The sequence below is a fragment of the Macadamia integrifolia genome, chromosome 6 (genome assembly GCF_013358625.1).
Source record: "Macadamia integrifolia cultivar HAES 741 chromosome 6, SCU_Mint_v3, whole genome shotgun sequence".
Lineage (NCBI taxonomy): Eukaryota > Viridiplantae > Streptophyta > Magnoliopsida > Proteales > Proteaceae > Macadamia > Macadamia integrifolia.
The window spans coordinates 9,212,676-9,229,522 of record NC_056562.1 but is presented as its reverse complement, the minus strand read 5'-3'; the positions used below and the strand labels follow the sequence as shown (position 1 = coordinate 9,229,522).

Here is a 16,847-nt window from a genome sequence, read left to right as displayed (position 1 = left end):
TTAGGGAAGAAGGGAAAAATCCCTGAGATGGGTCTCAGAGTTGCAAGGGAGGAGAAGATTCGCACTAAGAAAGGGGGGAAAGGAAGAATCGCACACACCCGCAGGCTTCACATTCAACTCAATTCATATTTTTTATTTTCTAATTACTCAATCGGTTACATGGTATAAATAGTAAAAGAAATCCAAAATGAAAGGAAACCTACTCTAATTTGAAAACTCAACTTAATTGGAAACTAAATCCTAATAACTCTCTCCTACTTAAGCTACCAAAATAAAAGATTGCATGGAAATAGAAATAAAATCCTAAAAGATCCTACAAGTCAAAAGACCCAAATTAGATCTGGTTCAACTCTGTCTGGATACCCAGATGGGTTCGGATCAGTCCATGGGTGCGAATCTGCATCAATATCAGCCAAACTTCTAGAAGAAACCCAATGTACATTCAGAAGTTGGAAATTTACTAGATAGCTGTCTTATAAAATCACATTGAATATATAAGTGATTGGCAGTCTCCCAATTTATGATTCATCACATGTTAGGGGCACTTATTATGTTTAGGGAGTCCACTGGTATCTGAACAGCACAATGGACCTCAGGTTCATCATATAATATTTCTGTTGCAATTGGCTTTGGGCAGGGTAAGTTTAATCTTTGCTCTATGATGTATTTTTATTAGTTTTTTGTTTGTTGTTCCAGATGACTTGTGTTCGTTTGCTTGAGATCCTTCCGGTTATTTTTGAAAGGCTTGAATCATCTATTCTTAAGCTGTCTCGGAGTTCTAGTACCATGGAGCAAAAAAATTTGGATTTAAATTGGATTCATGATTTGATGGACTGGGGAAAGTCATCACTTGTGGTTATAGATAGATACTGGAGGCAGACATTATCTTCTTTGGTAAATTTACTCAAGGGTTCATGTGATGGTAATTCTGAAAGGACTATCAAGGCCATTGAAAAACTTATCTCAAGTGGTGGGTTTTCCCCTCATCCCCCCTATTCACATTTTGAATTAATTCATAATCCTCTTTTAGTTTAATGACATTATTGCATCCCCCTTTTCAAATTTTGAATTAATTCATAATCCTCTTTTAGTTTAATGACATTATTGTAATTATAAAATGTTTCCTCTTCTTTTTTGGCTGCATCTCCTGACGCACATTCACTGCTTTTTTCAGGTAGCATCCCGATAGATGAATTGAAGGGACAATTTTCACAACTATCTGTCTCATTATTACGTAATGCTGATTGCGCTGTGGGAAGCAAAACCTTGGCTGAACGAACTTCTCCCAAAAGTTTGAATTCTGAAGGGATGTCTTTCGCTTCAGATACAAAGCCTAACCTGTTGCAGGGCATAGATTTGCAAGTAGTGGACTCTTTGGCAGTGGCTAATAACAGGGGTAGAGATGATATAATTGTTCTTTCAGATGATGAGGGGGAGAAAGTTTCTCCTGATGCAATCATTTTATCGCATGGCAAGTCAAGTCATTTTATGTTGGGTGGGAAGACCGTAGTTCCAATTGCTGAAGATGGCAGTTTGCAGGATGATGGTGGGTGCAGCTCTATTTCTTCTGTTAGCATTTCAAAGAACTTACACGGGGCTTTTAAGTTTAAAGATGCTGCAGAAAATCCTGGGGTGGCTTCTCAAAAGCATAATCGTGATGCATCCATGGGCAAACATACTCCTGCTGCCCCTTATCAATTGCAAGCTGAAGTTGATAAGAGGAAAGAAAACATCTCTTCATATATCAACAATGCTTTCCCATTTCTTGATAAAGCTGATTCTATTCACAAGAATTCATTGGATAGTATTGAGGAGAAGGGATTGAGAAGCAAACTATCCTCTACCTCCCTTCATCAATCACAAGGTGTAGATGGAAAGAGAAAAGGAAATATTTCTGCCTTTAATTTGGATAAGGCTTTCCAATCTCATCAGAAATCAGAGACTATTCCCAAGAGCTTATCAGATAAAAGCTTGGATCAGGTGTGTTTGATAGGGAATGCTGGTACGCATATGGATTCAGAAACAAGGGATACTGTCATAACGGGGTTAGTACGTGATCCCCAATATGATCCATTTGAGCTTGCACTCAAATCTGCCGGACATCCGCTGTCATTATTGACAAAGCCAAGTACATCTGTTCCTCGAAGGAAAGTCATGCAACTCCAAATGCCTGTAGAAAGCAAATCTAGTTATCTACAAAGGCAGGATGCTAGAAGTAAAAGGTTGAAGCGTCCAAGGTTGGATGACTGGTACAGACCAATTTTAGAAATTGATTACTTTTCAACTGTGGGACTATCTTCGAAAAATAGCGACGAGAATCCAGCTGCAACAAAATTGAAGGAGGTGCCTGTTTGTTTCAGTTCACCTGAACACTATGTGGAAATTTTTCGGCCATTAGTTTTGGAAGAGTTCAAAGCTCAACTAAATAGCTTCTTTTCGGAGGCATCTTCTTCAGAAATGTGTTGTGGAAGTCTTTCTGTGCTGTCAGTTGAAAGGGTTGATGACTTTCATCTAATTCGCTGTGTTCCTGATGAAAGGGACTTCACCACATCTAGAGGCTTGACAGAGAATGACCTGGTTTTGCTAACAAAACAGCCCCTGCAAAATTCTGCTCATGACATTCACATGGTTGGGAAGGTATGTACTTCATGTGCAAAAGGTGCAAGTCCTGTAAATATGTATCTTGTATTATCTTTGAATTAGCATATGTATCTAGCTCTGTTGCTGTAAAGTATCTTTTTTGTGTACTACAGCAACCAATTCAGAATGATCAAACGTGCTAGCTTATTGGCCATCTTCTTTTGATGGATAAATGATGATATTTCCGGCAACGTTTTGTGCCTAAAAGTAGTAAATCAAAAGGTGGGGTTCATAAAACTAGTAAATCAACCACTAGGCAGCCTGGATTGATGGGACATGTATCAAGTGGCATGTTAAACCCTGGGATGTGTTAGATAACTTCCTCATTATTCTAGGATACTTTGTATCTAGTTAGAATACTTATTATTTACTTTCCTAATTTGATTAGGAAAGTCTTAGTCTTCTAGTCTATCTCAAGGACTTGGGACTCCTTGTTCTCTTGTATCTGGGACGTTAATATACATATATATATATATATATATATATGTATGTATGGGCCAAAGAATGTGAAGAATTGGGAAATTGTGACTTGTGCCAATAATGAGCAGAAGCTCTCTATTTATAATAAAGTAAAAACCTAAAGTGGAAGAGTCCATTTGGGTAGTACTCCTAAACCCTATTATTACAAAATAACTTATTATTCAACACTCCCCCTCAAGTTGGTGCATGGATATCACACATACCCAACTTGCACAAAATAGAATAAAAGTATTTACTACTAAGTCCCTTTGTGAGAATATCTGCTAATTGATCTTCACTTCTCATAAAAGGAATGCATATAAGGCCTTTTTCCAACTTCTCCTTGTTGAAGTGTCTATCAATCTCCACGTGTTTCGTACGGTCATGCTGAACTGGATTGTTTGCATGCTTATGGCTGACTTATTGTCAAAGTATAACGACATTGGCACCTAAAAATTGGACATACCCAAATCATGGAGACCCTGTAACCAAAGTAACTCACATATACCATGGGCCATCGGCCGGAACTCAGCTTCTACACTTGATCGAGCAACAACTGATTGCTTTTTACTGCGCCACGTAACTAAGTTGCTACCAACAAATGTATAGTAGCCAGTGGTGGAACGACGATCGTCTGAAGAACCTGCCCAATCAGCATCAATATACGCCTTGACCCTTATGTGATTGAAGGAGAGAAATAAGATCCCATTTCCTGGGGTAGTCTTCAACTACCGAAGAATACGGTACATAACTTCCATATGAGAGGAATGGGGATCCTGCATCTATTAACTCACCAAACTAACTGCATGAGCTATGTCTGGTCTAGTGTGAGATAGGTAGATGAGTCTTGCAACCAGCCTTTGATACAGAGCTTTATCAACAAGTTCACCTTCCTTGCTTCTGAGATGGGAGTGAGCCTCAATAGGAGTATCTGAGGGCTTACATCCTAATGTACCAATCTTAGAGAGGAGGTCCAAGGTATATTTCCTCTGGGAGAGAATAATACCCTTGGTAGTGTGTGCCACCTCCATTCCAAGAAAGTATTTCAGCCTTCCTAGGTCCTTGATCTCGAACTCCTTACCAAGATAGGTCTTGAGATTTGAGATTGCAGCTACATCATTGCTAGTAAATAACAATATCATCCACATATACAATCAACATAGTAATTTGATCTCCCACCCTTTTAATGAGCAGAGTGTGATCGGCATTACTCTGAGTGAAACCAACTGCTATTATAGCCTTGTGGAACTGACCAAACCACACCCTAGGAGGTTGCTTTAATTAATACAGAGCCCTCTTCAGTCTACACACTTGGGTTTCTGAATTGGAGTTGTCAGACCCCACGTTCACTAAGGCATAGGCTGTGTGGCTTGGACACCATTAGGTGTGATGTAGAATCGACGCTGAACTGGGTTGACCTGTCGGGCAATCTCGACCGAGACAAGTCGGGTCCGATTAGATTTTTGAAATGAGTAGGATATTTTAAGAGTTACTTTATTTAGGAAGTATTGAGTTCTTTAATTTGGGAATATATGTATTCTTTTATTTTTGGGTAGTTCTTAGTCAATTAGGGAGTTACCAATTTAAATTTTATTTTGTTTCTAATTTCATTAGTTAGAATTTAGGAAGCAAATTAGAAGTTGCTATTTCAGTCTTAGATTTTTATTAGGCAAGTTTTAATTTGAGTTCATTATATAACGGGATGTAACCTAAGTATTAGATAGAGAATAGAGTGATGAATTGAGTTTTGAGTGTTGAGAGCCTAAGGGCTATGTGTGTGATTCTTCTTTCCCCCCCTTTCTTAGTGCGATTTCTCCCTCTCCCTTGGAACTCTGAGACCCATCTCAAGGAATTCTTCCCTACCCTTACCGGCCCTCCATCAACTTGGTTTCAGAGCCGAAGGATCCCCATTCCATTTCTTCCTTCCATCTCTCTTTTCTCCATTCCCATTCTCTGTTCTGTTATGTTCCTACAGAGATTGAGAACAAAAAAGAAAAAAAAATCATCTCTGTTCAGAGCAGGAAAGGTCGACCCATTCCCATAGCAAAACCCCATCTTCTCCTTCCTAGGTTCTTCCATCAGTGACAAAAAAAAAAAAAAAAAAAAAAGCAGCAGCAGCAGCAGTTCAGAGAAAGAGAAACAAAAGAAGATCCAGAGAAGAAGTAGGAAGTCGAAGAGAAAGGAAACAGAGAAACGAGGAAAATTATTCACCAGGTTCAAAGTCAACCTTCATCCACCATCGCTGGTCGTCGAAGTTCTCACCTATACAGCCTCTAGTCGTTGAAGACCCCTTGAATCTCGCCGCCGCTTACCATCACCAAGAGAAGGCTCCACACGAGAATCCTTACTGGTTTGTGATTTTGTTTCCAGGTTGAAGAGTAACCCCTTCTATCAGTAAAACCCAACCCCACGATGCCCTTTTTTGTCTCCTTTTTTCTTTAATTACCTTTTTCTTTCCATATTTACCCCTCCTTAGTGCCTTATTCTGATTTACTCCTATTTTAATCTTGGTTCCAAGTATACCCTTGTTCCATACGTGCTCCATATTGAGGGATATATTTGAAGTCTTCAAATTACCGTATTACCACTCCATCATAAACTTGAGCTATTTATCAATTTGCCACTCTTATCTGAGCCTTCTATTACTTCTATGGATACCTTTATGTTCAAATTTGGAGTGCGGTTGCCCAATGGAAAGTCTGTTAAATTGTTAATTGATGAGCGACTAAATGACAATTTTGTCTCCAGATCTCTGGTGGATATGTTGTCAAAGACCAATCAGATTATCTTTAAGCCAGAGGATATTGTATTTGTTGAATTTTCTGTTCTTCCTAATTATGATGGTGCTTTTTGTGAAGTGTTTGATTCTCCTCAGCGCATCATTAAATTGGGTCGAGGCTGGTTGGAACAATGGGACGGTATTCTTGATCTTGACAATAATGTGTGCACCCTCCAGCCTTACCACATGCATAAAAAATTTAATCTTCATGGATTGGTTGCGTCAAAGAAAGTGATACCCCCAATACAATCACAAGTTGAACCAGAGGCATCAACACAAGTGGACGATCATCCTATTGTGGAACAGGAGATGACAACAGGAAGTGAAAAAATCATGGATCAGGTAATGACAACCATCAATGTAGTGCCAGTGGTTCACTATCATGAATTCGTTCTTCCCCATGATTTTCCGGACTTGACTACACATCCAGAGCTTCACCTCATGGATTTTGTTTATGATGCAGACGAGCAATTCACTCCTGTTTGTGAGTTCTTATTGTTATCATTCTTTAAAACTCGTGGACGGGTTTTTCTTTACATTGGGGGAGTTGATGCAGAATCGAGGCTGAATTGGGTTGACCGGTTGGGCAATCTCGACCAAGATGAGTCGGGTCTGATTAGATTTTTGAAATCAGTAGGATATTTTAGGAGTTACTTTATTTAGGAAGTATTGAGTTATTTAATTTGGGAAGATATGTAATCTTTTATTTTTGGGTAGTTCTTAGTAAATTAGGGAGTTACCAATTTAAATTTTATTTTGTTTCTAATTTCATAAGTTAGAATTTAGGAAGCAGATTAGAAGTTGCTATTTCAGTCTTAGATTTTTATTAGGCAAGTTTTAATTTGAGTTTATTATATAAAGGCATATAACCTAAATATTAGATAGAGAATAGAATGATGAATTGAGTTTTGAGTGTTGAGAGCCTGAGGGCTGTGTGTGTGATTCTTCTTCCCCCCCTTTCTTAGTGCGATTTCTCTCTCTCCCCTGCAACTTTGAGACCCATCTCAGGGAATTCTTCCCTACCCTTACCGGCCCTCCATCAAGGTGGCCAACCAATCCTCTAGGATCTCGATGCGGTACTTTAGCAACACAAAATAACAAGATAAACTAATAGGTACATTGAGATGTATAAGATCATACTCATACTTACAAGCTGATGAGTCTTCTATTTTATATCAGTGATATTTACAATCCTTGTTTTGAGATCTCCACCACCATAATTACAGTATTCAAAATATAAACCATAATTGCACAAAAAGAATAAAAAAGAATAGAAAATGATATCAATCATCTTCACAGTGCTCGATAAGCAGACCTCACACAGTCAGGCTCATCCACATACTCTTGAGTCCATGACTCTTCAACCACACTTGCTGGTGCTTTACCAATCTCTAATGCTTGAACACTTGTGCCACCATCTAAAAAGAATAACACAAACGTGGGATGAGCTTCACTAAGCCCAGTGAGGGGTGGAAGCATACTAGCATACATATTCATAATGATGCAACAAAATGCTTAACCATAACTAATGATGCAACATATGTCCATTTTTATCACACAACACCTAAAATATTTTACTAAGTCCAATAATGGGTGTTAGTGCTACAACATGGTAGGTGGTATCTCTGGTCCCAGAAAGAACCTTGGTCCCCCAACTATACAAGCTAGCTGCAAGTCAGGAGCATGCCAGTCCCGGAACGAACCTCGGTTCCCCAGCAAGCCCCTTATTAATAATCCTTCAATTGCCTCGGCACCGGAATGAACCTCGGCCATGTTGGGTAGTGCCTGCGCACGTCAACAATCCCCTCGTATCACGGACGTGGTATTCCGAAATGCACCTTGGACGACGTGGTATTCCGAAATGCACTTGGACTTACCCTAAATGGGATTAGCCAACACCTTTCCCCCTATTGGCAAGGGTTTATAGCAACCGGGTTGTGATCCTAACCATATGCATTCTATATGTATGTACGCATCATCATTCATTACTACGCAGACACCCACGGGCACATAGTACTGGAATGAACCTTGGCCACACTGTGTCCCTCACCATCCACAACAACCACATCAACCTCAACAACAATCTCAACTTTTCTTTTCCACATGATCAATTAGAGTCACATGCAATATCAATAATTCATCATAATCATGCATAAATAAAATTAAAAGCATAAACACTCCATAAATTAAACCACAACACCCACTCACCTCTTCGTCTCTGTTGAATGGGGTGATGACTTGTATCATATATGACACTAGCCCTCTTTATTTATAATAATGGAGAGAAGGTTCTAGAGAATCACAAAGACCATTAAACACCTTAGGGTCTGTTTGGTAACCAACACTTTTCCTAAAATCCATTATTACAACACTCCCCCTCAAGTTGGTGTATAGATATCACATATGCCCAACTTGCAGATAATAGGATGAAACATCTTGCTACTAAGACCTTTAGTAAATACATCAGCCAGTTGTTCATTACTGGGAACAAAAGGCACAGTGATAAAGCCCATATTCAGCTTCTCTTTGATGAAGTGTCGATCGATCTCTGCATGCTTGGTTCGATCATGTTGGATAGGGTTGTGAGTAATGCTAATGGCAGATTTGCTGTTACAAAAGAGCTTCATAGGAAGGGTAGCAAGAACAACCAAATAAGTGAAGACCATGAAGCAATATGATCTCACAGATGCCGTGTGCTATAGCGTGGAACTTTGCTTCAGTACTTGAACGGGCAACCACGACTTGCTTCTTTGTTCGCCATGTAACAAGGTTATAACTAACAAAGGTGCAATAACCAGTAGTAGGCCTGTGGTCATCAGGGGAACCTGCCTAATCTGCATTAGTGAAGGTCTCCACCCTAAAGTGATCATGAGGAGAAAAAAGGATGCCATGTCCTGGGGCAGATTTCAAGTACCAGAGAATATGCAGTGCAACTTCCATGTGAGTCGAGTAGGGATCATGCATGTACTGACTAACTAGGCTGATGGCAAATGCTATGTCAGGGCGTGTATAAGAGAGATAGATCAACCGTCCCACTAATCTTGATATGTCCCCTTATCCACAGGATCACCTTCTTTGCTACTCAAATGACCATTAGCTTCAATAGGAGTGTCTGCTGGCTTACACCCCAACATGCCTATCTCAGAGAGATCAAGCACATACTTTTGCTGAGACAAGTAGATCCCACGAGAAGACCTGGCAACTTCAATGCCGAGGAAGTAACGAAGTTCTCCTAGATCTTTGATCTCAAATTCCTTACCCCAGTATCTCTTGAGGCAAGAGATTTCTGCTAGATCATCACTAGTAACAATAATATCATCTACATAGACTATTAGGATAGCAATCTTCCCACCATATCTCTTGATGAACAGAGTGTGGTTGGCATTGCTTTGAGAGTAACTTGTAGCGACCATAACCTCATGGAAACGTCCGAACCAAGCACGAGGGGATTGCTTCAGCCCATACAGAGCACGCTCCAGCTTGCATACCTTCCCTTGGGTTTTGGAGCAAGTTAAACCAGGAGGAATGTCCATAGACACTTCCTCCTCAAGTTCCCCATGAAGGAAGGCATTCTTCACATCTAACTGCTGGAGATCCCAATCTTAGTTGGTAGAACAAGCCAACATAACACGAATTGTGTTCATCTTAGCAACTGGAGCAAAAGTCTCATGGTAGTCAATCCCATAAGTCTGTGTGAAGCCTTTGGCAATAAGTCTGGCTTTGTACCGATCCATTGTACCATCAGCTTTCTGTTTTACTGTGAAGACCCATTTACACCCAACTGAGTTCTTTTGTAAGGGAACACACCAGATACCATGTGTCATTCTTCTTTAGAGTTTGCATCTCTTCAGCCATAGCTGCCTGCCATTGTGAGTCTGCACCCGCTTCCTGCCAGGTATAAGGAATGGATATAGAGGAAAGAGAAGACACAAAACTATAGTAGGAAGGAGAGAGTGAGTCTTAAGAAACCGTTTTAGCAATAGGATGTAAAGTACAAGACCTAATGCCTTTACGAACAACAATAGGAAATTCAAGAGACTGATCAACAGAAGGAGAAAGAGAATTACCAGGGTCCAAGGGGACAAGATTAGGCTCGAGAGGAGACGACGTGCATGGTAGGGTAGATTTGGATGTGTAGTGGTCTGAGTTTTCCCTCTGCGACTATACACACGTATCTCCGGCCAAGGCGAAGTAGTAGTCCCCCGGAAATGGGATAGGAGTAGGGATAGCAATTTCAAAAGACGGCAGAGATGGCGGCAGATCTTCCACAATGGAAGGAGACTCTCCTTGAAGAGGTGTCGCAGTGTAGTATGACGTAGATTCGTGAAAGACAACATCCATCGTCACAAACTAACGCTGAGTAGGAGGATGAAAACACCGATAGCCTTTCTGAGTAGGAGCATACCCCAGAAAAATGCATCGGAGACCACGAGGATCAAACTTTCCATGAGGATGATGATCAAGAGCATAGAAAACACTACCGAATTCCTTAGGAGGAACAAGAAAACCAGCAGAACCTTGGAGAAGATCTAGAGGGGAGCGGAAGGCATGGACCCGAGAAGGCATTCGGTTGATAAGAAAGGCAGCAGTGAGAATTGCGTCGCTCCAGTACTGGGGAGGAACATGCATCTTAAACATAAGAGAGTGTGTTACCTCACCAAGGGGGCGATTCTTCAGCTTAGCAGCCCCATTCTGAGCCGGAGTATCCACACAACTAGTCTGATGAATCATCTCATGATCGGAAAGGTAAACTTGAAAGGACCCTTCAAAGTATTCCTGGCCATTGTCGCTTCAAAGGATCTTAATGGTAGCACTGAACTGAGTCTAAACCATGCAGTGAAACTGTTGAAAGCAACAAAAGGTCTTACCCTTGGTTCGCATCATATAAACCAAAGTAGTTCGAGAATGACAATCAATAAAAGAGACAAACCACCCAATAACCATTGACAGACACATAGTGGGATGGACCCTAAATATCAGAATGTATTTATGAAAAAGGAGTGGCACTTTTATTTCCAGAAACAAAATAAGTGATTCGAGTTTGTTTGGCCAAAACATATGCCTCACAAAAAAATTGCCTCGATCTACAATTTTTAAAGGAAAAACCTAAGCTAAAGTTCCCAAAGGGGCATGTCCCAACCGAGGATGCCACCGTAGTAGCTTAGAGATGGGAGGTGACGTAAACCAGAGACCAATGCTGAGTCATCATCAAGTAGATACAGACCACTACGTACCCTACTAGAGTCAATCATTGCCCCTGTCACCAGATCTTGAAAAACACAATGAGACGGGAAAAATGTGACTTTGCAATTAAGATTGGAAGTAAGACTACTAATGGACAAAAGGTTAGTGGGAAAGAAGGAACATGCAATACAATAGAAAGGGATAAAGAGGGGGTACAACTAACAAAGCCCTTCCCCGGAGTAGTGGAATAAGTCCCATTAGCTAATTTTACCTTACCATTACCAGGACAAGTAGTGTACTGTGAAAAAAGAGACAAGCGGCCTGTCATATGATCAGAAGCCCCAGATTCTATAATCCAAGGGGTAGAAGGGACAGACGTAGTATGACCATAAAAGGAGATACCTAACCCAGAAGGGGTAGAATGAGCAGAGCTCGTAGTGGTAGGTGCAGGAGAGTCTGGATGTGTCAAGAGGCGTCGGAGGGTAGTAAGCTCATCAGATGATAGCGAGGCTACTGAGGAGCTAAAAGCAGAGTCAGAGTCAGGGCTCTCAGTATAGTTGGCCTGCCTAGAAGTGCCAGCACGACCCTTCCCTCGTCCTTTTCCAGATGTATCAGCAGGACGACCATGAAGTTTTCAGCAGTGCTCCTTGGTGTGACACTCCTTCCCACAGTAATTGTATTTCACTGGAGTCTCAGTAGAGGAGCCACCGGACTGTGGGGCTGCAGTAAGGGACCGAGTGCTAAAAACAAGTGCAGATCTCTCAGTAGGAGTGGTAGCTTGCTGTGGAAGCATAGTGGTACGTCGATTGCCTTCAAGTTGGATCACATCATAGGCTTGATCCAAGGTAGGAAAGGGGTCACGACTCAAAACCTGGGACCACAACTGATCAAACTCCACATTTAGACCTGCCAGAAAGTCATAGACCCTAATTTTGTCCTCTCGCTTCTGAAACTTTGTGACATCTTCAGCTGTGGAAGGAGTATAGTCCTCATAGAAATCCAACTCAGTCCACAGTGATCACAACTTATAGTAGTACTGTGAGAGAGTGAGCCCTCTCTGCCTCAGATCACGAACCTTTTGGCAAAGCTCAAAGACCTGAGCATCATTCCCTGCCTAAGAATAGATATCCTGGACAGAAATCCAGATCTTCGCAGCGGAGTCAAGGAGGAGATAGCCACGCGAAAGCTGTGGCAACATGGAGTTGACAAGGAAGGCCATAACCAGAGAGTTGGCACACTCCCACTTGTCAATATCAGTATCGGTGGTCGGACGCTTCGTTCCAGTTAGGTACCCATAATAGCCACGGGACTTGATGGAGATGCAGACCGAGTGTAACCACATAAGGTAATTTGTGCCATCAAGGTTGATAGCACAAGGAGGAAATGTAGGAAGAGCTGTGGTGTCTTCGTCAGTAGAAGTAGATGAGCCGGTAGACATGGTTACTACTCAAGGGGCTGTGCAAATAGGAGAGACACTAGCCGGAGATAGAGAAAGCACCAAAATAACCAGAAAAGTTAGAAAACCAAAAAATCGCTAAAGGGCAAAACCCTGAGAAAACGATTTTGGAGATAGCTCTAGAACAAAGACCTCAAATGAAAAAGTTGTTGGTACATACCACTACAAGGATAAGAGCCATCAATCGCAACAATCAAGACGATCGGAGCATCGAGCGGGAAAAAAACTTCCCGGTAATAAAAAAGCATTCTCAGGGAGAAAACCCTGAAAAAGTGATGAAAAAAAGGTTCTGGGTCTCTTAGATCATTGTAGAAGAGAGTTTGAGAACCCAAGGGAAGGATCGATGGAGGCTAGAAACCCTCTTGGTGGTTTAAGAAGCTCCCACCACGAGTGAAAAGCAAATGAAGTGAGATGGAAGGAGGCGCAAGAGAAGGAGGTGTTGGGAGAGAGAGAAATGAGAAAGAGGTAAAGAGATGGAGAAGAGGGAGAGCCCTTAGGGGTTCGGATCCAATGGCTTTGATTCCATGTTGAATGGGGTAATGACTTCTGTCTCATATGACACTAGCCCTCTTTCTTTATAACAATGGAGAGAGTTTTAGAGAATTACAATGACCATTAAATCCCTTAGGGCCCGTTTGGTAACTGACACTTTCCCTAAAACCCATTATTACAACAATCTCGAATAGGTGAATCAACCAACTCTTGTTAACCACGTGTCCTCACCGCGTAGGTGGATTTTAAGCTAACCAATAGGTACACATGAGTCAATATTTGTGTCCCTAAAATACCCCTAGTGGATTCTGTATTAAACCCCCAAAACAGCCTTAGGATTTGGTTTTCAACATTATAACCGGCAAATGCATGCTGTACCGTACCGGTTAATCAACTGGTACATGGATCTTCTGTCAGAAATCTCACCGACTGATGTAACCGGTGGATGGTTTTAGTCAGCCGGTTGATAAAAAAATTAGGACTTTTTGCCCAAATCTTAAATGTTATGTATAGGGTCATTTTACTCTCCTAAAGTCCCTTGAGCTTAGGTCTTGAAGTGGAAGATCTGACCATCACTCACACTTAGTCCAAGTGGGTATTTTCCCCAATGGTTGAGTTTGGCTCCATGGATACATGGATACATGCTAGGTGAGCTTAGATTAGTGTACGTATGCATTGATCCATCATGTACATGCTCAATATGTGAGCAACATGGTGGGAAAACCCTAACCCTAGCGTAGGTTACACCAAAAATTAAAATAGAAAAACGGGAAATGGAGTAGTGAGAGAGAGAGAGAGAGAGAGAGAGAGAGAGAGAGAGAGAGAGAGAGAGAGAGAGAGAGGAACACCTACCTTGAGTGTGTAGGTGGGTAGATCCTCAAGCTTGAACCTCCACACCACCCTTTCCTTCTTCCTCTCCCTCTCATTCCTCCTTTGGTTGTGAAATGAGCAAACGAGGTAGAGTTGGGTATTAAATAGGCACACCAACAACTAAAGCCTGTTTGGCTAACTAATGTGTTTTCATCGTAGCTTGGTTAATCCAGTGGTTGGTGGTGAGGGCCCACCTCTATGGGGTCCTTGTTCATTGATCTGTCATTACGTTTCTCAAGGCATACAGTGGAGGTGTTTTGGAGCATTCGGGTATGTAGCCCCGACCCACACACAATTAACCTATTTGGGCAGTTGTAGGGTCTCTAGAGGATGCCAATCGGTGGATGGTTGTCCAGCTAGTTGGATTAGTCGGTTGCTCCAACTGTGCCTATTTGATTGGGATCTTTCCTAGGGCCCGTTTGATAACGTTTCTGCTGTTTCTGTTTCAAGAAACGGCAAAAACATAAATTTCCATTTCTAGAAACAGAAACGGAATTGAAGGTGTTTGATAAGTCATGTTTTTAGAAGTCGATAGTAACCAATGAAAGAATGGCCACAAGTCGTTTCTAGAAACGGCGAAACAAGTTCAACTTGTTTCGCCTAGGTCGTTTCTTGAACCATAAATAAGTAAAAAATTCTATTTCTATTTCTGAAAATAAGTGAAATAGAACAGTTTTATCAAACGCTTTTTACTCCGTTTCTGCTGTTTCTGGAAACAGAAACGATAGAAACGCGTTTCTTGAAATGTTATCAAACGGGCCCCTAGTGTTGGTTCCACAGGTCTTGGGACTTTTGTGAGGGGTCACTGTCCACTGAGTAGGCTTGCCTATTATATTTAAAATGGGTGGAATCCTTAAGGTTAGGATACGTACCCTTTAGACCTTGGAGGTTTGAACCCTTTCCAGTTTGTTCGACACCTACTGCATTGACAATTAGGATCATTCTTTCCTTCCAAACAAAACACTGTTGCGATCCAAAAGTCACTGGTACTATTTATGTCTAGTGCACTATTATCATAGAAAGGTTGTTGGTGTATGATGTCTTGTATTCTGTCGCAGTTTAATCCAGGGAGTACTGGTGCAGCACCTAGACAGGCAGGACGGCGGTCCTGCTAGCCGGTTAGCGGGCCGTGGGGGTTGCAAGGGGGCAGGAGGCCCCCCTGCATAGCAGGGGGTGTAGGGGGGCGCAGCCCCCCGCTTGAATTTTTTATTTGAGGGCAATTGTGTACTTTCCAGATTAGGGTTTTTTAAATATATATTTGTAGCGAGGGTTTCTTTCTCTGTAATGCAAGCAATACTGAGAGGTGTGAGGACGAGCGCTGTAACCCTATTCTCCATTGATAGTGAAGCAGGATCTCATCTCATCGGGGACGTAGGCAACTTTTGCCGAACCTCGTAAAATCCTTGTGCATTGTTTGTTTTGTTTTTTCCATTATCTTCTACATCGTTTTAGGGTTACGTTTCTACAAATTGGTATTAGAGCTCTAGGTTTCCGTTTTCTAGGGTTTACTATCACGATGACAGGGAAGGGATCGAATGTCAAGTACGACATCGAGAGGTTTAATGGGAAGAACAATTTCACCCTCTGGCGTCAAAGGATGAAGGATCTTCTGATACAGCAGGGTTTGGCGAAAACGTTGTTGGGGAAGTGGAAGAAACCTGCAAAAATTACTGACGAAGATTGGGAAGAGATGGAGGAAAAGGCGGTAAGTGCTATTCGATTAAATCTTTCTGATGATGCCCTACAATATGTTGTGGGTATCGAATCTGCATCGCAGTTATGGGCGAAACTTGAAAGCATCTACATGACGAAGTCCTTAACGAACAAGTTGTTCGTGAAGAAGCAATTGTATTCTCTACAGATGGAGGAAGGTATGGATCTATTACAGCATCTTAACATGTTCAATCAGATCATAAGTAAACTTGCAAACTTGGAGGTTAAGATCAAGGATGAAGACAAGGCATTACTATTGCTATCGTCGCTCCCAGAATCATATGATCACCTAGTAACGACTCTCTTATACGGGAAGGAGACCCTTGAGATGTTTGAAGTCGCAACTGCCCTCATGTCCAATGATACAAGGAAGAAGGCCAGTAGTACGAAATCTCAAGGAGAAGGTTTTTTCGGAAGTGACAAGGAGCAGGAAAGAGGGAGATCAAATCAGAAGGGATCTGGGAAGAGTCGATCGAAATCAAAAGGGGCAAAGACAAAGGTCTCTTGTTACTATTGCAAGAAGGAAGGTCATCTGAAGAGAGAGTGCTTGAAGAGGAAGGCGGACTTAAAGAAGAAAGGTGTAGATAAGGCATCTGAGGAAGCTAGCGTGGCTGACAGTTCAGATGGAGATGATGGAGATGTACTCTCTATATCATCAGGTAAGAATCAACCTTCTAATTCTTGGATTTTAGATTCTAGATGTTCCTATCACATGTGTCCACATAAGGATTGGTTTGATACATATCAACCATATAATGGTGGATCTGTCATAATGGGGAATGATGTCATATGCTAGATCATTGGGATAGGCACTATCAAAATCAAGATGTTTGATGGGATAGTAAGAACCTTAACAGATGTGAGACATGTACCAGAATTAAGGAAAAACTTAATATCTTTGGGGGCACTTGACTCAAATGGCTGCAAGTACATAGCAGAAGGTGGAGTTCTCAAAGTTATTAAGGGTGTAATGGTTGTCATGAAGGGACAGCTAGCAGGAAACCTATACAGACTCATAGGGAGCACAACTATAGGTGGAGCATCTGTGACTACAGATGCAGTATTTGATACAGATGATACCTATCTGTGGCATATGCGGTTAGGGCATATGGGAGAAAGGGGATTGATGGAGCTTCATAAAAGGAAAATATTGAAGGGAGTAAAAACTTATAAACTAAACTTCTGCAAGTATTGTGTGTTTGGAAAACAGTGCAAGGTTAGTTTCAAAACTGCAAAACATAAGAGTAAAGGGGT

General features: G+C 41.5%; 1 protein-coding gene across 4 annotated transcripts in view; it reads left to right on the top strand.

Moving 5' to 3' along the window:
• Window positions 1-16,847, top strand: part of LOC122082032 — a 122,698-nt gene that overhangs the window by 50,733 nt on the left and 55,118 nt on the right. For all 4 annotated transcript variants that reach the window (XM_042649536.1, XM_042649534.1, XM_042649533.1 and 1 more), the window contains 2 exons: window positions 697-970; window positions 1,175-2,637. In XM_042649536.1, coding sequence (XP_042505470.1) covers window positions 697-970; window positions 1,175-2,637 — 1,737 coding nt within the window. The remainder of the gene's footprint in view (window positions 1-696; window positions 971-1,174; window positions 2,638-16,847) is intronic.